Raw genomic sequence first — 22,946 nt, forward strand, 5'->3', positions numbered from 1 at the left:
ATGAAGATCGTCAGTCTAAAAACTGAACACTAGCACTATTGTATTGAATTGACATCTTTGCCAATACGTCAAATGCACTTGTTTTGGAAATGCATTTATTTGTACAAATTGGTCACAGTTGTGTGTCTTTGTACGTATAGAATTCAATGATAAATTGAGGGAGTAGAGGCATTTTTTTGAAAAACACATGTACGTGTGGTACGCTAGTCCGCGTACATTTGAGTCACCAACAGAAAAAAGGGAAGAGTCAATTTTGATAGACAATCAGCGCGCTGTTGCCGGAATGGGCTAAAACAGATTTTGCATATGATGGCGCTTGGTGCGTGGCAGGAAACTGGCACATTGCATGCGCCCGAGGTGATATGCATCAGTTGGCAGCAGTTGAAATCCACACTGTTCAAATACCACATTCGGATTTGCTTTGGATCATCCAATGAAGGGGTACCGCGAGTTTTCCAAAGCCACAGTGATTCTTGCCGTCGACTCATGCATTAAAAAGGCATGTATGTCTTTTTTGTCAATAAATTACAGTTGTTTGTCCTGTTGACTTTTAAAATTCTATTCTCTATGCAATTCAAATCCTTTTTCACAGTCAAGACAAGAGCCTTTGAAATGAGTTCAACCTTTATGCACAGTGTGAGTGTGATGAACTTTAAGGAAAATTCCTTGTCAAATTTCTGGAGAAATTTGCTGATGAAAGATGATGAAAAAACCCTCATCACTTTTCCAGGAGTGGCTGACGAGCACCTTGAGATCAACTTTCATTGGCCTAACGTGGCACGGTTCCAAACGTCGTGGCATACTCCCAGAACTGGGAGGTACACTCTACACGGGACAGTGGAGGGGGGCTTGATGTTTTCATACCAGCAGAATCCCTGTCAAAGGTTAGAAAAATTGGCAAAGATCAAAGATCAAAGTGTCTGGGGAGAAAAATGTTCTCTTGTCGTGCCTGTTAGGGTATTGCATACAACTTAATACTGTATGTTCGAAGGGCAGGATATACATGTAATAGGAACCAGTCTTCTGTTCAATTCGGACATGATTGTTTGTTAAAGAAAGGCAAGAACGTAAGTAAAAGGTCTGAATTTTGCCCAAAATACCGCATAGACAATCAAACCATCGCGGCCATAGGTTAATGAGTGATTTTTTAGTCATGTTAGTGTGGATGGCTTTTGGGGGAAAGATTTGATTGAAAATGCAGCTTTAGACAGAGTAAACGGGCACATTCAGAATCCCATAGTGTTAGGCCCTACAAAGCAATGTAAAGTTGCATCTGTGAGGCACACAGTGAGTGCCTCACAATTCTGGAATTACATGTATGTTGATACTAGGCCCTCTCAAGTTTCCTTTGAGATTACTTTTATCAACCTTGGTGTCAACCTGCTTGCAGCAGTGCTTGCTTGTCATTTCCGATATCGGAAAGATTGCGAGAAGAAAACGTTAGTATCACACGTAGGATGTGGGCCAATTCCTAGAATGAGAAATTTCACACTTTTCCTTCCATGTTTCATGGTATTGTTTGTGTAAACCATTCTTGATAAACCGAGCATAAAGGGTGTGTAGTAAAAAGCCATGCTTTTGTTAATTTTTTTAGTTTAGTGGCAAATTTTTAGCCTAATGTCTGACCGTTAGGCCAGCCTATATCATGTAGGCCTATGCTATACCCACTGCCTTCTGTGGCATCGCTTTTGATCACTGAAGTGTGCCGACTCGACTCAACTCAACTGATTAGACAACTTAACCATCTCTGCATCATATGAAAAGACAAATTGTCCGTCATTGTCCGTTAAACAAGTCGACTCATCCTCAGGCATGTCAGGTGTGTGTGTGTTGTTGGGTACCGGTCAACTCGGTCCCGAGCCAACTTGGTTCCTTATGACTATGAGAAAATGTATGTCGGAGATCATTATTATCAACAGACATTAATTATTTCATTGGGTGGTACATGGTCAGATATAGTCCCTTCGCCCATTTACCACTTCGCTCACAAGATGCCCAGTGACATTGGCAATGTCTGCAGTGCGGTGCGTGATAAAGAATAGCATCTTCGTTGGACTTCAGCTCAGGGTTGAAATAAAATTTCTGTTTGCAGTTTGGAAGAATCGGGGAGAAAGGAAAAGATTTCTGTCTTTGCTTTTCACGTACGGTATCAGATTGAAAAAACTGTTATCGATTTCCAGTCTTTTTATATGTCCATTGATAATTGGATTTGTATCAGTTCTTGTAAAATGAAACAATTCGATGCTAAAATGTAGTTTGTAATTTTGAATGATTTTAAACACGTACATGTATTTTCTACTGTGTGTTATTTCCTGTTTGTTATATGCATTATGTGTAACTAATGTAATTCATGAACATGTATGTAATTCGGATTTGCGCTGCGAGTCATGATAATTTGATGTATTAAACCATGAAAGGCTTCCCTTTCAAACGATGTTGCGTCTCTTTCATCCTTGGTTTCTTTATTACTGAACGTAATAAAAGTGAAGACCAAAAATTATATATAATGAAGCCTGAAAGAATCTAGTCTATCAACGCCTTGCTTGAAAAGTAGCCTTCCCAGTTGCAACCCCTAAATGGGACCGAGTTGATTTTGGACGGAGTCGAATTGGGACCGAGTTGATTTGGGACCGAGATAACTTGGGACCGAGTTGACTTGGGACCAAGTTGACTTGTTGCATATTGAATATTGTCATCATCTCTTTGAGTGGCATCCTCTAATTTGTATTGTTGTTTTCTCCCCCTATATCGATAGTTTAGCCTGAAATGTCTTATTTTTGTACAAGGAAATTTGTAGTAAAATAACATGATTGTGACCCAGTAGAACTTTTCACCGCAAGATAGCAAGATAGAAAGGAGCATTGGCCCTTTTTTTAATGTAAAAGCTGTACTGGTACATCAAGATTTAAAAACTAAAAGTGACCTACATCTGACTTTGGAAATTTTATCAAGTGATACATCTTTTCCCTAAAAAGTACATTATTGCATACAATCTATGTGCCTTTTGCCCGTTCTTTGTACAGTGGGATTTCATTTTGGTTTCCCAGTGTAATTGAGTTTTTTGAAAGAGATTTGATTTTTCAACTGTCATTGTGCTTGGTCTTTTTGGCATCGACTTCTTGTGTTGAAAACAAAATTATTAAAATGTAAGACAGATAATTGAACTGGTTATAAATACAAGTAAACTACCGTACTGTAGATAGGTTTGCGGTAGCACCATGGATATATATCGCTTTTTAGCATATGGGGTTCTGAAAAGAACCGGTGGTACTCAACGTTTCGGACAGTACATGTATGCTCTGTCCATCATCATTATAGCAAAATTTTCCAAATATTATCGTGATTTTAATATCACACCCCCACCATGAAATATCAGGAACAGAAAAAAGGAGAAAATACTTGTAACTAAGCCATATTTAGATCTATGGATACATACGCATGGCAGAACCCATTTTCAAAACTACATGTGTTTGTACACATGTACATCCAGGTGGTTCTGTGTACATGTATATGTATGTGAGCATGTACATGTATTTGTAGATATACCGGTACATGTACATGTAGCGGCAGATGCCTTTTGTCCTGTTGCAGCGTACGTGATGCGTTCATCCCTAAGCCAGTTTCTCCACACATTTTTATGCAAATTTGTGGGCTAGAATCTGTTTGTGTTGTTCTGTTCAAAGAGAAATGCTTCCCTCAGATTTTTCAAGGAATTTCTTCCTCACCACTTCCAGAGAAGACATGTACATGTACTAAGTTTCTTGTCCAAATTAAACAGAGCGTCTGAAATACGTGTAAATTAAGAGTAAAAATGAAAGGGGGCCTCCATGTACGCGTACATGTTGGGAGAAGTGTGAGAAATTAAGGGGAAAATTGTCTAAACTGTTCAGGCCATGTCACGTGAGAAATATTGTGTAGGATTATATATCACTATGAATTTGAACACCGTGAATTCGTTGTGAATTCGCAGTTTCACCGTGAAAATTTTTTTCACGGCGATTTCACGGTCGTTTACCATGTGAAAATACGGTGAAAATGCTCCTGGTCGTGACCTCCTGAGGACACCTTGAGGTGAGACAAAAAGCCGTGCAAATGCCGTGAGCCCTCTGAAGTAGTCCTCCCCTGCGGTTTGGTTAATCTAATAAACACTTTACGACCAATTAGCTTATGCCATTAACCAGGCCTCATAATAGGGCCAGTGAAACCACAAACCGCCCACTGTTTATAAAGTTACCAGGCACTTAACTGTGTGCTGCCCATGCCCACCACCCATCCTTGCTCAAGGCCACGATCAAATAGGTTGGTATACAGTAAATGTGCTTGTGCAATGTACATGTACTGTACATACAACTTGTGGCCGGAAAATGGTCACAGTGCAGATACAGTAGATTACTGTTCCAGCGCTCCCTGATACAACGCTCTATACTATACTTACTATACCGATCTAACGCTCTATTTTCATTTCCCCAACTGGCACGCCCATTCACTGTGTATTTTTTATGTGGTTGCTTGTAGTGCTCCCGTTTACAAAGCTTTTTGGGATATAACGCTCAGACTTTTCGGTTACAGCGCTCTTTACCTTGGAAAATCGGATTCTTTGAAAATCAATCCATCTTCACAAGGCCGCCACGATTGGCTGGCCAGGCCTGGACAAGTTTCTTATACCAGAAAGAAAGACAGGAAAAGGGACAGTCGAGTATTCATTCCAGAACGATGGTAAAACCTGCCCATGGAGGATTAAAGTCCTCCTTCCTAAATGCCCACGCATCGCGCCTAGCGATTGCAACGGCGGAAGGAGGCTTGATGCTTACCCCGTTGCGCGAGGTTGCAACCCGTAGAATCACCTGTACACGAAAAGTCATTGCCTGCTATGATTATAAATGTTACTGTAGCGGTCCAGCCCCCTGGCCGATCGCTCGGGGGCGGCGGTCCGTCCGCCACTGAAGGGGGAATTGGAGGCCAGGCAGGCAAAAAGAAAGTTCAGCAGACACTGAAAGACTTGGGTGTTCAAGCGGACTGGATTTCTATTACAATCACAACTGCTTGGATAATTAAACCGGTGCTAATCTATGTGGTTCCCGGCCGAGCCATCACAACGTCCATCCACCCAGTCGTCTCCCACAGCACACAGCTTTCCCGAAAAAAACTTGGAAACTCGCCCAACTTCAGTGCCGCCAAAAAGTATCACATTGTAGGCCACTTCCGGCCGACAGGCAAGACTTACAGAAAATACTTGTACTGTACATTCTGTGCACCCACGTGGGCCAATCACGCCTTGAAGACGTGCACAAGGTTCAAAGATCACACAATTCGCTAAATTAAATGGGGAATTCCCAGATCCCTACATTACTCGATAAACATGTAGACATGTCTGTATTCTAATATTCAGTCGGACAGTTTGTGTCATTGATCATGGGCAGGTTAGGTCGGCATGTGTGTGCTTAGAGCTTGCACGGCACGACCTTCGTACTACAAACAAACCGTGCATTATTACGACCTCACTCTTCCTGAAGAACACAACGACCTATCCTGTTTGCGGCATATTGAGGGTAAAATGGCCATGGAGTGCACGTCCGTTTTCAGTTCTTTGAAATGACAAAGGAATGTGGTGAGTGCATATTTGTTTTTTACGTGTATGTTTTTTTTAGTATCCTGCCTCTCCACTGTAGAATAGGCCTGGTGTGCGTGACTCTTTGGAACATATGTTGACCATCCTCGAAATTCCCTCAACTTGCCACAGCTTTGTACATTTCGGTTATCCTATGCTTCCTGAACTCAATCAGAAAGGTACCCGTTTCGGAATAAAAATGTTGGTCGTTGATTTTTGGTGATGCAGCGCTCAGATTGACCTGCATAATGGTGACATTGGAGCAAGGATGACCCAAACTCTTTACACGTTGGCTACTGTAAAATTCCCCAAAAGGGTGGTTCGCCTTTGCAAGTTTCCTTTATCTGGAAACAAGCCAGTGATGTGCCCAATGGCCGTATTTAAATTCCACCTGGTGATGACGACAAATGGTGGCAGAACCACCTACATGTATTGGTAAAATAAGTTGCAGTTAAAAGATGAACTTAAGAGGCTTATTCTTCAGAGGAAAGTCGGAACCGAGGGATCGAAGCGTTTGGTCGGTGAAATTATTCTTTAAAACTGCGAATTGTAATACAAATACAGTGTTTAGTTAATGTGCACGGGTCTTTTTTCCCAGTCTGATATAAATTTCTTTCTTTCCAGATCTGATATCAGTATAATATGAAGTTTCCTGGTAGACAGTGTGGTCAAATAGTACTAACAGGAAGTGCAATTGGACTAACACTACTACCCTTAGTATTCATTGTGCACGAACTGACCGTCTCTGTCTACCAGACAAAGACCCGCCACAAAGAGCCTCGCGGGGGGGAGATCCCCGTCATACTGCGGCCGGACCGCCGCGCGTTGGATTGGCGAGAGGAGCTGCTGCGACAACTCAAGTCGGACCTTCTTGACGAGATCAACGGCATCCGCAGCGGGTCTCTCCCCGAGCTTCTCGCGTGTCACAACATCGACACGATCGACAAGAAGGAGCACCTGGGTAGGGGCGTGACCAAGGAAGTCTATCGCGGGGTGTACCGGGGTCGATCCCTCGCCCTGAAGATGGTCACCGACAAAGTGGAGGACATCAAGGCCTGCCGCCGCCGAAACAAGTACAAAAGGAAGTCTGACTGCTACGTCTATGCCAATTACAAACTGGTGAAGGAGATGGCACTGACAATGCAATTAAATCATCCAAACATAGTGAAGGTACACGTATGCAGATTAGATCCGTCACTGACGATGACAGCACAGCGACAACATTGGACAACGGCAGTTGTCATTGACGTGCACTATACTTTAAAAAAAAGCCTCTGACTGAAGCAAAAATTAACTTTACAAATATTTCTATAAGTAGGAAAAGAGCATATATATTTTAAGAAGTAAGCTTTTTGGAGAAATGTTATGAAGAAAATTATCTGAGAAGCTAGGCCTATCACCATATTGATATTTAGACTTTGAGTCCAGGCTTTACGTTTTCCCGACACTACCACGGTTTAACTGTGTTCCTAGGGCCTGGGTATATGTATTCGGAGTAACGACACAGCAATGGGAAGTCGTGGAGTGATATCGGTGTATGAGATTGGGGAGAGGACAGCTGGAAGCATCTTGAGGCTGTTACCATGGGGTAAACGTCTAGATGTAAGTTGCCTCGCAGGTTGGTGTTTGTTACTTTGTAACAAGTAAACCGTTGGCTAAGCAGTAATTAGATTCCTTCAGCTGTAAGCAAATTTCTGCATTGCAGCATGCAGCTCACTGTGGTCCTTGGGTATACAAATCAAGATGTGAGCATCAATATATAAGGAGGATCTTCGCTCAAGGGTAATTAATCCCTTCCCACGTTTTCCTGAATCACATTGCAAGCAATTAGCGAATTTCAAGAAATGAAAGTCTGGATGTGAGCATTCATTACTAATTCTTGATTCAAAGTGGACTGAGCGACTTAAACAACGAATATACCGAGCGCAATTAACTTACTGGATAACACTACCAACTTTTGAAAACAGCTGCGAGTCCAAAATCTTGCTACTGATAGTGTCGTCACTGATAAAGTGCATGCGCATTCAAAGTTGGATTCGATGTCTAGGCCAGTGTATTTCTTCTGAAATTTGTGAGCTCAGGCATTTTAATGGCCTTGAACGAACTGTTTGTTTCAATCCTAATATATATATATATATGTGTGTGTCAGAAATCCCTCCTGCACTTTACGATAGGATATTGAGTAACAAGTATTAAATATTTTTTTTATTTTCATTCTCACAGATGAGCATCGAGGTGGCCGATCTTCTTCATTACCTGGAGCATTCGCCTTTGGGCTCCCTGGCCGTGTGGGATTTTAAGACCCACCAGTTTACGCTTGTGCATGGCAGACTCAAGCTTATCGATCTGGATGACGTGTCGGCCCAAGAACTATCATGCCAGAGGCATGCTGATTGCAACGTAAGGGTCGACACCCAATCAGGAAGAAGTAACATAGGTGAGTTGTGGAGCACCGCTCAATATTTTGACCCGACATTCCTCATTGAAGTTGACAGCCGTCGAGCTTTAAATATCTGATTCCTTAACTAGCCCTAACCCCGTTAAATTCATGTTTCAACCTACCTCTAAGTGCACCCACTTTTCGATTCTTATACCTTTAAACCGAGTAACCACATCCGTTAAATTCTCACTTATCCAACCTAATTCTTTACCTAACCTTACCCCACAACTCTCGATTTCTTAACCCGACTTCAACCATACCAAATTCTCTATAGCCCCAACACCATCTACTAACCGAATCTACTCGTTACTCAGTTAGATGCTAGAAAACTACAGATACGTTTGTCAGGACACAAATGCACTGTATCGGCTTTCAGATAAACAGACTTTGCTCATGTTAGAGATGAGTATTATATAAACATTTCATCAAAGTAACAAGCTGTATTCAACATTCGAACAAATTATGTACAAAATCAACGGCTGCTAGCCGAAACAGCCAATAATCCTCACACTAACTCTGTGCATTAACTCTCCCTTTCTCTGAAACCCTTACAAAATCCTGATCTCTGAAAATTTTGATTCAATTTGCTCTCTCTAAAACTACCAGAAAAATTGAATGCTCGTTTCTTACCCTAACCCAGATCATTAATTCAAAGGTTAAGCATAACCCAAACCCCACCCCACAGGCGGCACACAGTCTTTCGCCTTACCTTGCTCAAGGCTCCATTTTAAACATTGCACTGTGATAACATCGGAGAAAATGTCGTTGGGGTGGATCCGCGAGGCTCTTTTAGAGAAAACGTTAACATTTTACGTTTGAATAGTGCGTGATCAAAGAAAATTCATAATAATTAACTCTTTAAAAATTAGAGTCACGATGTCTGTCAGGGTGGATCATTCTGATAAGTTTGGTTACACAAACGTACATTTAAAAATCTCAAACGTAATTTGATCTTTAAAAGATACCGATAGAGTTACCTACTATGTGAATGTCTTCTCCACAGTTGACAGCGACACCGGTCTGGTGCCGTGCGTCAACTCCACGTGTTACGGACTAAACGCCAAGTTCAACGTAATCAGCGCTGCCAGAGGCCTGTTGGAATCCCTGTTGGACAACGCACCGCCTTTTGTCCAGCACGAGGTTGAAGACATCGTAGGTTTATCCAGCCAGGGAAAGATCCTGGCGAACAAGCTCAGGGAACGCCTGCAGCAGTTGATGTTTTTCACATTCAAACACAATTAGGAGAAACACGAAGAGGATTCAGTTGAAGACGGACACGAGAGCGGCGATTAGGCAGTTAAGAATTCGTGCGTGCCGCGGCCAGGGTCGATCAAACCACGATTGACAAGAAAGACTACATGACCTTCTGGCCGGTGCACATACTTCATGAGAATATATTGTGTATCAGTTTAAGCATGGTGCCATAAAAAGTGGTTTAAGTTATGCCAGCACTGAAATGTAGTTTGTATTCGATCACAGAACTAAGAAGATTCGACTGAAATTAAATTTGGCATTCTGTCAGAAAGTCGATTATGAACTCACGTGTGACTCAAAAGAAACGCATTTATTATGCATGCTAGTAATAAGAAACCTCCAAAAGCGGCCTACTTGTGCTCAAGTTCAGTCTTTTTAATCAACCTTCAGTGCCAACGTAGACCTTAACGGTGGGTCCATCTGTAAGCAAGTTTGTAGTGTGCAACAGCTCACCAGGCCTACGTCCACATGGCCCACATTGGCCACAATGTCCGCAAACGTTTGTGACCCAGCATGTCCGGCCTGAGTTTATATATATCCGAGGCCTCACATTCGCCGGCCCGTTTACGTTCACGGGCCATCATGCCTTGCCACTGAGTAGAACCAAAGTATCCGGCCAATTTGTCTGTAAGTTCATTATGCCTGGTCCATTTCGTCATTTGGCCCAATGGATATTTCAGTTTCCTCCGATCTCACCCTTAGCCCTTCGAGAGAATGGGCTCAAAAGGCTATGTCCGAGGGCCCACTGGGTTAATCCCATACGTCCAAGGGCCATTGTGTTTGTCCACAATATCCAACGGCTCACTGTGTTCAGTTCATTTCGTTATGACCAAAGGCCCTTAGTTAAATTAGCACGCCTATTTTGTCGGCAAGGTGCAGGCTCATGATTCTGCCAGTTTTGGACAAGCTGTGTGTGTCCTATACACGTACATCTTCAGCAAAAGTTGTGGATTAGGCAATATCCTTATTATTACTATTACTATTAATTAGTTTTATTTCAACAGGGTAGCCTTCTCAGTTTAACACTGCTATTCTTAAGGGCCCTGATTACAAGTACAATTAAATTAAAGTAAAAACACATACAGTACACTAAAGATTAAAAATATACAGACAACTTAAATAAAAATATAGAAACCATCAATGTAGCCTTAAAACAAACCAACAAAAAAGACTCAAAAAAACCTAAATGTGTATATAAAAGCAAATTAGATCATAAAATGGAATCGATGTGATAAAAATCCATAGTTCTAGCAACACAAACGGTATGAGTATTATCCCAAACACCACTGAACATAGCACACAGAAAATATAATACATTACAAAAAAATGTTGTAAAAGAAATGCATTATATGAAGTGAAAAGAAAATGTAAAAATGAGTACAAGATGACTAAAACACAAACACAAGGTATGATTAAAACACTAAAATGGTGAATATGGGAATGCTTTTTATTACAAAGGAGATTTAAGTTCAGACAGAGATTTGGCATTTCTTTGTGAATTAGCCAAATTGTTCCAACCTACTCTCCCCAAGTGAAGGAAAGTTCGTTTGCCGGCATTAGTCTTGGGCTGGAAGGACAAAGATAATGAACCATTGGAGATCGCACGAGTACCAAATGAATGAGTTGTGGGCGTGAAACGAGAGCTAAGGTAATGTGCAGTTAGTTAAGACATTTATAAACCTCACACATTCTAGTATTTTGCCAGCGTTGGTAAATCGGAATCCATGAGAGCGCCTCGTGTAAATCAGCAATATGTGTTCTTAGATGGGCATTTAGAATCAACCTGGCAAGTCTATTGTGAAGTTTGACAAGTCTCTCACAATTGCAAGAACAACTAGACCACACAACGCTGCAGTAATCAAACAATGGCAAGATCATGGTGGAACTGAGCATTTTAAATGTCGGAGTAGGGAGGTAAGGTTTAGCAGAGCGTCTAAGAAGTCCAATGTTTTTAGAGATTTTCTTAGCAATAAAATCAACATGACTAAGAATTGGTAGGAACAGGAATTGAGAATAGCCTGAAATTGGTAAGGTCCAGGCTCAAGTTGCATAAGTTAGTGTTCCTGCTTAAGATAAATGCTCCAAGCTGCATTTGTTTTCAAGACAACCTATTACGACAACGCGAACATTTCGGCATTATTTGTCTGTGTAACATCCAGGGTAACGCGGCCTATCAAAATTAAGTTAAGGCATGAATTACAGTTCCGAGTCTATTCTCTGACTTAACCTATTTCCCATTGTTATACGAACGTGGAGTCTCGAGTCTATGACACTCTTGCTGTTACGCCTGAGTGCATACCTTAGCTCCATTCATTAACGTGCACGGGTTTGGGCCGAGTCAAATATCGAGAGTATTGGTGCAGTCAACACCATAGCATCAGTGCTGGATACATAGCCCTACTCGCTGCCCTCCCTTTTGCGGCTCGGAGTTATTGTTACACGTTTGTCACATATTGCAGCCAAACCAATCGGACTAACCACCACAGGCCTCTATGAAACTAAGGAATGCTATATCAACTTCATGAGAGTACTTGTGCAGTCGACACTCAGTGCTGGATATATACCTGTATTCTCTTCATTCTTGCGCCTTGGATTCATTATTATACGTGTGTCATTGCAGCGAAACCTTCCGGACTAAAACCGCCACAGGACTCTATGAAATTGAAGAATGCTATATCAACCTCGTGAAAGTATGGTTACCACTTTTAGAACCACTTTACAATCCACTCAAAATGAGCTTCACTAATACTTACATGTTCTTATGAATCATTCCGAAATGCCCCTCACTACAGATTGCTATTCACTTGGAGAATGTGGCAACTTTGGATTCAAATTACAATCCCAATTTTGGAGTTCAATAATAACATTTAAGAGTCTTTATAAAGCGTAAATTTTCTCCTAAAATTTATTATAGCGCTACAAATATTAGCAATACAAGATAATTTATGGGCTAACTCTTCAAGCAAGATTATTATGTGCTCGGGGAGAAGCGATTCTCACAGATCTGTCACCTCAGGGACCGGTATGATCTTGGAACAACTAGAAGATGTGTCGTTTCAATTAAGCTATAATCCAACATTATAACAAAAGAGTGTACAAAACCAGACAAAAGAGAAGCAGCCAAAAGACATCAAGTTAATTCCTTATTGAAAGGTGAAGAGAAAATTCAAATCCTAGTTGAAAATTTTGCTTTACAAAGCATTGATCTTGAAAACACGAGGGATACTAACCTTTGTCAATTTTCTATGGAGAAAGGCAAACGTACACAAGTAAGATTTGAAGCTTTGCATGGCGGAAGTACATAGGATGTAGGTTTGCGGGTACGCCATGTAAAATTCTCTTTTGGGAAGAGGTGTGGTTCTGAGAAGAACCGGTGAGTGTTTAACTCGACGTTTAGGCCAGTATGCTCTGGCCGTCCTCAGGAGAATGTGTGCTGACTCGAGTGGATGCCGTGTAATAAAGGTTGTCTGGAGTCGGTGAAACGTGATGTGGCTTGGTGGCTTGCTGAGGGTGCACTGGAGCATGCAGGTGTTGGATCCAGTGGAGGATTAAGGATGCAGATTTGGGCGGGGAACCTAGTTTAGGCGGGAAACTGGGGATGGGTTGGCTTCGGGTAGAGAGGACCCTAACACCAGGGGATGAGGGGGGCCTGGGTTTCAGGTATAGAGGACCCTACTGCCCGTGTGGTGGTGGTGGTGGTCTTGGGTGCTAGCAGTGGGCGCCAGATGTCGCTCAGCTTGAATCCGATGTCTTGAGGGACGGTGTTGTGCCGGAAGATTTCGATTGCCTCCCGGATTCTTGGGTGCCAACGCTTGATAGGGGCGATGAGTTCTGCGTTGTCCCATTCGATGCGGTGGTCTGATGTGTGTGCATGTTTGATGATTGCTGATTTCTCGTAGTCTCCTCTGCGGCCGTGTGCTCGATGTTCTTGAAGTCTGGTGTGGAGGTTCCTGCCGGTCTCCCCGATGTATACTGGGTCGCATTCACAGGGAATGCGGTAGACACCGGGGCGACTGCTGGGTGTTTGTTTGTCCTTGTGGGTATGAAGCAGGTTCTGTAGTTTGTTGGGCGCTGAGTGAATGACCCGGATGTCGGCTGCCTGAAGGATCCTGCGGCGTTGGTGTGATGCGGGGCCCAGGAAAGGCAAACATACTGTGGAAATGGGGGACTTGGGGGCTTCGGGTAAAGGGGACCCTAACGCCGGGGGTGGTGGGGGGACTTCGGGTATAGGAAACCATATCGTCCCGTTGGTGGGTTTGGAGAGGTTGACGTGTTTGTATCCATTGAGTTGGGGAGCCGTCTTGATGTGCTTGGGTCTATATTAATAAACACTGTATGCTCAGTGCTCGTCTTGACAATAGTCAAGCATACAGTGTTTATTAATATATACGTTGGGTAAGGGCAAAACCCGTTATATAGATTAACATCTCCCCAACGCAAAAATACATTTTGAAAACTGTAGATTTGTAAGACATTAACTGTTGATTCGTGACGAATCTCCAGTTATTGTCTTGCGAATCTATAATTATTGTTGGCAACAATAACTATAGATTCGTAGCTTACGAATCTACAGTTTGCCGTAGATTCGTAAAAATAATCTACACTTTGAATAAAGTAGTGACGTCACAGACATAGTTTAATCATGAATAACCTTTCAACAGCGAGAGAAAGCAAGCGTTTTATACTGTTTGTGCTGCAAGTATAGTTTTTATTTACGTTCATGCAAATACATGTCATTTAAGTAATGCTTAACCAAAGCAGATAACCCACACAACAGTCCCTAATTCGCCTCCCAGGCCTTACACCCCCGAATACACGCGTTTCACGGAATTCGTAGCCCGATGGCGCCAGGCGTTAATAGTGTAATTCTTCAAAATTGTGTAACGCCGAGCCCGACATACCGTCCTCAAACACTGCTAAGATTCGCGTATTGGCGAGCTCGTACACATCTGATTTCTTGCTCCTCAGGAAAAAACAGAGGGTTCACAGAGGATCATGAACGTGATGATCAATCTTCCACTTCACGGCAACTATTCACTTGCTCTTCATGTACAAAAGCACCGCTCCCCATTAGGTTCCCGTAAGAATCCAGGCCCTTTACGTCAGCTTTGAGGCATAAATGTCGAAGTGGCAGTGTGGCGACCAGAAGGGCTTCGAAGATCAGAGACAGAAAGGGCCTGGAACAGCTCCAAGAGACGCCGCCGCTCGCGGACTAGACAACAGCCTGTAGACGCTAGCTACTGGCCTGGGTGAAAAGGATAGGTTGTTTCCATGGCAATGTGACACGATCATAAGTCGATAACGAAAAAATCCCCCTGCAACTTACGAGGTGCAAAATTACGGACAGAGGTAGTCGTATACATTCGCAATAAAATATTCATGACCGTAACAGGAGAGTAAATTCAGTTACACGTGCCATCAACAATGGTCAAAAATAAACATTATCGATAATTACTTGTAAAATAAACATACATACACAGTTGACTCTCGATATAAAGAGCACCGTTATAAGAAAACAGTGTCAAAGAGTAAATTTTGAGCAGCTGAATATTTTGAATAATGTTTTTCTTTGTTTTTCTTCGCCTTTGATAACAAAGTCATGGTTATCACAAGGTAATTTTTTTCTAGCCACTGCACGTTTGTTATAACGAGAGTTGACTGTATCATTGGAGAGTAATCAAAACTCAGAACTCCGTACTCTATTTTGGGCAGCTGATTCAGATGTGAATATCTATGAGGAAATGAACTTGAAAACAATACAGGGCAGATCCCCAGCGTACAAGGGAACATTTCTTGCTAATGACAACAAAACGTTGTGTCAAACCACACATTCCTCTCATTCGAATAAAGAAATGTTGACAATACTGCTAATCGTTTTCCAAATAGCAGTAGGCCTATGGCAAACATTTCTCAGAATCACGACGATAGTTTTGGCACGGTTCCACTGTAGCTTAGTGTACAATAAAAGCTTCTAGAATAAACTCCTCCAATATATACAAAGGCTAAATACATGTATATTAATAAATGTACAACTGTGAGACACGTTATGGTAATTACTTAACCACCAGGAAGACGTTTTGCAATCAGAGAAACATTTCAAAGTCTTCATGTACTAGAGGCAAAATTCTATTGTCCGAAGTAGGATAGATAGAGATTCGTTTGACCAGGATATAGGGAAAAAGTGGGGGACAGGTCGTCGAAGTTGGAAACACGTTGTGCACACAAATTAAGAACTCCTTAATTAAAAAACCCCAATGAGAGCGAGCATTTCGTTAATGTCTTCAATAAACACATATGAAGCCAACTGTATACATCCAAAGATCAAAAGTAATGTTGAAGGCTGGGATTCTCGTCATATCTATCATTACAATCACATATACACAGCATTAAAGATACAGTTTGTGTGGCAATTGCTTTTTCCGTGCTGAGGGATACAAAATAAATGTACATAGAGTCTGACCGAACATTACAAAACAGGTAGAAGAGCCAAGTGGATCCAAACCATTTTTTTTTGGGGGGGGGGGAATTTTATTGGGGATAAGAGCCCCAAAATTCTCATTTTTTCTGCAACCTTTCATGGCCTTTCTACAGGTTGAGGCTACATTTGGTGCTTTGTATATGCTTCTGAAGGAGGGGACAGGAAATCACAAAATTGCCTTTCACTTCAAAAAAACAATTGTTTGCTTCTTTAATGTGGGAGTACCATGACCCCATTGACCCCACATCCGCCCTTGAGAATAACAGAAGCCAAAAATGAAATGCCAATAATTTTATACAAATATGCACATCGGACATGAGAATATAATTTGAACAGTTTTGAATGCCAATAAAATGTCAAGTTTGTAACAATGTTCATCCTCAGCACTACTTGCTACTGGGATGGTACTACTCAAGCAAAATGATGCCCTGGTTCTTAAAATTGTCTGTACTGTAACATCACATTTCTGGTTCAAAAGATTTTATCCGATCTGATTACATGATAAAAACAGGAATTAGTCCAACAAACGAGTCTAAAACTCCCTCAAAATTCTTGCACTGTCATTCAGTTTCTCTGGATACATATTTACAATCATTTACGATAAGATGGCCAGGTACTCTAGTGCCTTAATCGTGATACCACACTTGGTCCTTGTTATAACATCTCACTCACAGACTGCATCTTTATTGGCTAAGAACTAGTCACATGCCATTCACTATATTGTTGTGCATGGCCAAAAGAACCATACTTGTAATAACCAAAATACTCTATGAACAGCAAAAGTTTTTGTGTATTATATACAGATGAGCATATTGTGCATCTTTCCAAGTCTGGTAATAAAGAGCTAGTTTCAAACATTCTGTGCAGAGATATTTTGGAAAATTGCTGGTGAATATCAAACAAATATTCAAATGGTATTTCATTTAATTATGTGAAGGCTAAATTAATCAACCAGCACCTGTGTATGAGGCATTACAAAACAAATACTGACTTCTTTACCTCATGGGGCAGTAAAACGGTGATCCATGGAGTGTTCTGTTTCTCCCAAGATGAAATAAAGCCGTCAATACTTGAACATGTATACTATTTTCCAGCATCTCTGTTCGCATGGCAGTTTGGTTGTGGACTTCGGAGGGGAAGATTGGTAAGTTGGTCAGTGGTCACGTAACTACCAGGACCAACTGGCCCATTGGGCACTACCCCATCATCGATGATGACAGTGCTGGGGACAACGCCCAGATTCCCAGAAAGCAACCCTGTGGCTTCTTGCTGTGTCACATTCGCCTGGTTGTCAGCTTCAAGCCTAGATTCATTCTGTAGCACTAAGGGTTCAGCTACAACATTCTCCTGTGTGCGGTTGTTGTTGTTGTTCGAGGGGCTTTCCTCTGCAAAGGCCACTTCAGGATCCAGTGGCGCAATGTTGCTCATTTGTGCCGCTGTTATGTAGCCACCACCACTGCTGCCGCCCACGGTTCCGTTCATGTGGATGTGGTCGCTGTAGGTAGCAGGCTGCGCAGAGGGTGGTGGGGAGACATTCGACATCTGTGCTTGATCGACATAGCCAGAAGGTGCAGCATTGCGCATTGCCTCACCTGCAACGTTTCGAGCCATCAGAGGAACTGACATGTTGGGTAACATTCCCTGGACGACGTATCCATTCACATTGGCCGGCTCAACTCCATTCATGCTTTCCACATCAATACCGTCAGAGTATAGTTCATAGTTCAGTGCCCCTTCTTCACTGTCGTCAGAGAGGGCATCTGCACTTTGAGTCCTGGCAATATTTGTGGCTCCTGGGGGCTTGTTGGTAGGTGTGGTTTCAGAGACTGGCGGTGCACAAGGTGCTGTGGCTCCAAGGGACACCAATGAGGCTCTGTCTCGTGGGGGATTTGATGAGTCCACAGTACATTGCGAAGGTTCCTGTGATGTCCTCACATGTGGCCGATCAAAGGCACTGTGGACATAAGAATGGAAGTCTCTTTTCTTTAAAATATATACCTAAAAAGGGGAAACAGCAACAATCTGCAAGGAGCCAAAACTAACATGGGAAATTCCACCATCTGTCGCTTTCCATTGTTTGGAAAAAAATGCAATCAATGTTTTCACACAAATGAAATCCAGTTGCTTATCAAACAACTGGCACTATTGGCACTTGGCATTTCTTGGAGTGGGTGGCAACCAGCCCCTGGTATAATGTATGCAACAGATCATGAAGGTCTGAACAAAAATATGGGCACTTTACTGTTAGCAGACATCGGCACACTAATGAATCTATTTTTGATGGTTGTTTTGGTTTGATAACTACTTAATTAAACTGTGTAAGACAAATGTGTGCTCACTCAAAGCAGTGATGGGGGCCTGATAGCTGGAAATTTGCGAATCGACTTCTTGATACGACAGAAGATGATCACCACAAGCACAACGGCCATGAGGAAGGCAAAACACACACCAACTACAAGTCCAACAGAAATTGGCTCAGCTAAAAGGGAGGGAAAAAAAGATGGATCAGCCACGTGACAGCCAATGGACGAATTAGCCCCCGCCGTTCCACATCTTTTGACATCCACCGAGATGTTCCAGAAGTCTTTGCAGGATTGAGCTCAGGTAGAGCTCGGCAGCTGTAACACTGCGTGGTGACGGCATATCCTTGCACGGGCAAGTCCGATCAAGGACCAGAGTTAACCGTAACTCCACCAACTCTGATCAGGTGCATGCTATTTGAAGACAGCTGGACTAGTCTAGTGCACTATGAATGAGCAACCTACCAAGGTCGGTCACATCGCTGGCTGTAACAGCTGGTTTTAATAGCACAAGTATATGAAAAAAAAGAAGTAAAGGCAGGAAATGTACTAGCAAGTATGTCACTGGTCACTTTTTTCTATCCTTGTTATTTTGCCCTTCCTACTTCCACTGCTTCTCCTTAAAAGTCTAAATGATGGTTGACTGAAGTCACACGCACTTCAACTTCACTGCACACACGCTAGGTACATCACAAAAAAACCAGTAGTTGACTACTGGTCCTTGATCGCCTCAGACCTATTCAGTAAGAAGAGGTTAGAGGCTTTTAACTGGATTCTGTCCTGTCTGCCCTTATTTGTTATGGAAAGATAATCTGTCTCCTCCCTCAAGTTTTAACTCACGCGTTACGACGTTAATTCTACTGCATGATGACTTCTTCACAGATGTTCCCATGGAGTTGCGTGCCTGTATGTGGAAGTAGTAGTACTGGTCTTTTTGCAGGTCTGTGGACAAATATGATTTTTTTATGAGACATGCAGCCTGTAGACTAATTCCCCTGTCACAATTAAACACCAATATCTCTGTTCTGTAAGGGTCATGGGACACAGCAACTGAAAAAACTCAGTACTGAAACCAATGGAAGGATGTGACCAGCACTGAGTAATGTATTATCAGTTTGTGAGTGCCAGTTTTGTACCCGAGTACTTGTCGAGTACCAAGCTCTCTGCCAAATATTGAGCTGGGTGGGTGGGAATAAGGCTGGAGTACATGGACATTAGACGGTACTGGTAGATGCACAAAAGTAAGATTACAAAATAAGATGATGACTTCAGAACATCACTATTTCAAAAAAATTAAGTTTTTATGACAAATGTACTTGATAAGTACTTGGCTGAGTACTGTTCCGAGTACTTTTCTCTTTAAAACTTCACTTTTACAAAACCGGAGTGTCTGAAGTCTTACCCCTGTGCATGTACCAACAAAGGCTCATGTACTCCAGCATTACTCCCTAGTCCTAATCAGTTCAATAGTTGGCTAAAAAAACTTGGTGCTCGTAAAGTACTTGACTACAACACTAATGAATGCTACTGGTCAGTGATGCATGCAAATACATGGTGTAGTCACTTGTAAAGGAGATTGAAAAAAAAGGACTCTGCGCCACTTTAACAACTGCCACATTTCCAGCTGGCTCAAACGCATGCCCACCTTTAAGTTACCACACAGACACAATGGGTTGATGAGCGTGGCACCACCTCAGTGACAAATGACTTCTAGTTGTAGCTGATGGATTGGTTTTGCTCATGGCTGGATTACCCCATCTAATGCTTGAGGCCCATGAAAGAAATTGGGGACCTTCAAACACTCTAGGGCCGGAACAGATACCACAGTTTGCTTCTCTCTTTAAGTTTCAATATTCATGTACCGGTCGGAAGACCTGAAAACAATCTAGTACCCATTGTGCGGCAGCCATGCATCAACATGAAACACCTGGCTGCAGTGCTTACTAGCACTGTGGAATTGGTAGAAGTGCCTAGAATGGAGTAGAACCAATGACACACGAAAGCGTGGGACCGACAGCAGACTTAAGTTGGCCCCCTGGTTTCACAGCATTCAACTGTGTGCTGCATGCAATGCCCACATTGTGTAATGAAGGCAGGGCTCACAGAATCGGTAGTCCGACGTCCCAGGAAAACCAAACTATTTCGTTGGGCAACCAAATGTTCCTAGCTGCCAGCCTGGTGGGCAAGCACCTGTTTTCGGCAACACATTTTTTTGGCCCGGCGTTTTAGACATTTCAGCACCGTGCACTGAAAAAAGATCGCAAAAAAAGACCGCAAAAGATCGACATCCCAACCTTGATGTTACACAACTGTACATGTTCGGGGAGGTGCACCATGGTACGTACGGTCAAATCATTGGCATGAACCAAAGGTGTCTGCATTCAGTCGTTTTCCTTGTTGCGGATCGCTAAAACTATATTCAGTCATATTACAGCTCAATTACCATCAAATTCCAAAGAAATGGGAGCAGAGGTCTACCTTGTACATGTATATTTTCAAATTTTGAGCTTTGAATTTGTCTTACAAGATCGACAAAAGTGACGACGACACTTTTCCTAGTTCTGGATCACTTCAAAATTTTCTTTACACATAAAACGTAGTCAAGCGTAAACCCATTTCTCTGCCAAAACCATTGTAACAAGCATATTTTCTAGTACAGAAAATCTAATTTTAAAGGGGATTTGTTTATATATTAGAATATCAGTGCATCAACATGGATAGCCTGCATAAATTTTGACTTGACTTTGGTGCTCAGCGAGCCATCAACCACAAATCCCCCTACGCCACAAAGTTGGCGAACCCATTACATCACGTACAAATCTGTTACGCACGTAGTCTCCCGTGCCCGAAGGGCAACTACATTTTTAAAAATTTCGCGAGCCCTGGAAGGTTCACTTACCTGTAGTTACTGTATAAAGGTAACAGGGTAAACACCGAGTTTCCTCTTGCACTGCATCAGCAGGCAAGGGCGCAGTTAGAAGGGCTAAATTCCCACATTCAATCAGTGTCATTTATCAACCACAACTGAAAAATGCATCGTATTTCATTTCATGATGCAATACTGCCTGTAACTGCAATTCTCGGTTGCACTGTTTTTCAATGTATGAGTAACTGTTTCCAGTAACAAAAAAGCAATGCACACCGTGCAAGGGAAGATGAATCATCTGATCAGCAAAGACTTAAAAAGAAAAACAAACACCTAACTCTGTGGCCAGGCAGTTTACTAAACAACCCCCTTTCACAGTGTAGTGCCCCACTGGAAAGACCCATAGAAAACATCACCTTGGCATTCCTCCAAATGTGAGGATGCCTACCATTGCAGTGTGAACAGAGCCTAGAATGCTTTCTAAAGGCAAACACTGAAGCACTTTGGAATATGAGGCTTGTCTCTATCCTTTGGATCTGCCACAGGTAGGACTGTAAGCTTTAAGCAGGAGGCACATTAGCCCTAACTTCCTAGAGCAACTTACCAGCAACCTTCCTCATCCTTGGAAATCCCAACACCGAATAGTAAACTGTGCACATAAACAGCTAGACTCTGCTTTATTTGCGGTATGCCTAATCCCACACAAAACACAGTCAGTTTACTAGTGAAGTAATCATTCTAACTGATTCTAACAGACCCCAGTGTTGGAGTTTTGCTGGTTGGGGAAGGTAAGGGTTAAGTCTAGTACCCCATATCAGCTCACCATAGACTGTGTAGTTGGTGACATTCATGCCTACACTCAGTGTCGTCGGCTTGCCTCCATCCCCGCTGGTGTATGAGATGAGGTATCCGAGCAACTCCCCATTTAGTTTGAACTCATTTGACAGGGGCTGTGGTATCAAAATCATAGCATGTCCGCTGTTACATGTATTTCATTTGCAGGGCCAATATAAAGAAATGCAGCGCTTCTTAATGCGATTGACCACAAACCCCCTCCCCCACTCCCAAAACATACCCAAATGGAAAACCCACCTCAATAATTAACTGTGACCCTCTCTGTGAAAAAGAGTCATGTCACTAAAGCCACTTTGGAGATAAAGGCCTTTGAAAGAATCTTGCACAGTGTTTAAAGCAATAGGAATCCTCAACATTTTAGTATCTACTGTACGTAAGTCCATTTTTATGTAACATTGTGTACCAAACTGAGTGACACATCAAAACAAAGAGCTCAAATTCCTCATAGGACCAAGTAAAAATCAAAGGTAGCCACAGAGACTTGTGATTCATTTTTACAGAGTAGGTTACAAATACAGGCATTTTTGTACCAAAGCAAGAAAAACACAAGAAAATTTTAGCCATTCGGAAATTACATTACTTGATATAAGCTAAAAAATGAAGGCATTCATCGGCCCAAACCACAAGTACAACACGTACTGTGCCAAACGGGAAAATGTTATGCTACTGCTGCAATGGTATCAACCATTTGGTATCAAAGCTTTAAATTTGCTAAAATATTATCAAAAAATAAAACAGGACACAAACACAGCAAAAAAAAAAGTAATTCAACAGTTTTCGATTCAGTTGGAAATGTTCCACTTCCATCCAAGGCTGGGGTATCTTCTTTTTTTGGTAAGATTTCCAATAACCCACCTTCCAAGAGAGCTGCACTTGCCTCCTGTTGCTGTTATGATTCGGTTTGTCGACGCATCTGAAATTTTTTGGCAGATCTCGAGGGACTTTGAAGAAAACCAAGAATGTTAATTTTAAAAATATGAAAAGTACAAGCAAAAAAATCATAACAAACCCCAAAAAATCCAAGTTGGCAAAGAAGATCATGTACATGTACCTGCTACTCATACATGTGTATTTTTTTCCCTTCGCTCCTTCTTAAGTTTGTAGGAACATTCTGTAAAGCCGACACTACCGAGGATATGACACAG

At 42.1% G+C, this 22,946-nt stretch overlaps 3 protein-coding genes across 4 annotated transcripts in view; 1 reads left to right on the forward strand and 2 right to left on the reverse strand.

Annotated features, from left to right (window-relative positions):
* The window catches only part of LOC147795541 (uncharacterized), a 36,772-nt gene extending 27,601 nt beyond the window's left edge, over positions 1–9,171 (reverse strand). Inside the window, exons 1-2 of the mRNA XM_087131677.1 lie at positions 9,030–9,171; positions 8,758–8,834 (exon numbers count right to left, since the gene is read on the reverse strand). The gene's annotated coding sequence lies outside the window, so the exon portion shown is untranslated. The remainder of the gene's footprint in view (positions 1–8,757; positions 8,835–9,029) is intronic.
* Positions 912–9,589, forward strand: LOC147795543 (extracellular tyrosine-protein kinase PKDCC-like). The gene is made up of 6 exons (XM_087131701.1): positions 912–1,067; positions 5,421–5,608; positions 6,233–6,778; positions 7,082–7,210; positions 7,832–8,045; positions 9,052–9,589. Exons 3-6 carry the CDS (start codon positions 6,251–6,253, stop codon positions 9,288–9,290), a joined length of 1,110 nt encoding a protein of 369 aa, XP_086987827.1. The 5' UTR covers positions 912–1,067; positions 5,421–5,608; positions 6,233–6,250; the 3' UTR covers positions 9,291–9,589.
* A 4,390-nt stretch (positions 9,590–13,979) lies between these two features.
* On the reverse strand, positions 13,980–22,928 carry LOC147795544 (receptor-type tyrosine-protein phosphatase F-like). Of its 2 annotated transcripts, XM_087131710.1 has the most exons (5): positions 22,657–22,928; positions 21,770–21,896; positions 18,921–19,022; positions 18,120–18,259; positions 13,980–17,734 (listed from the first exon to the last, which is right to left on the reverse strand). In XM_087131710.1, exon 5 carries the CDS (start codon positions 17,464–17,466, stop codon positions 16,864–16,866), a length of 603 nt encoding a protein of 200 aa, XP_086987836.1. In that variant the 5' UTR covers positions 17,467–17,734; positions 18,120–18,259; positions 18,921–19,022; positions 21,770–21,896; positions 22,657–22,928; the 3' UTR covers positions 13,980–16,863. The 2 variants fall into 2 exon arrangements, with proteins under 2 accessions (XP_086987836.1, XP_086987837.1); XM_087131711.1 differs by lacking the exon at positions 22,657–22,928 and having other exon boundaries at positions 21,770–22,621.
* Between the last annotated feature and the right edge of the window lie 18 nt (positions 22,929–22,946).

This window comes from Acanthaster planci, unplaced genomic scaffold (assembly GCF_054643075.1).
Source record: "Acanthaster planci isolate LZ-2023a unplaced genomic scaffold, COTS_SCS Contig8, whole genome shotgun sequence".
NCBI lineage: Eukaryota > Metazoa > Echinodermata > Asteroidea > Valvatida > Acanthasteridae > Acanthaster > Acanthaster planci.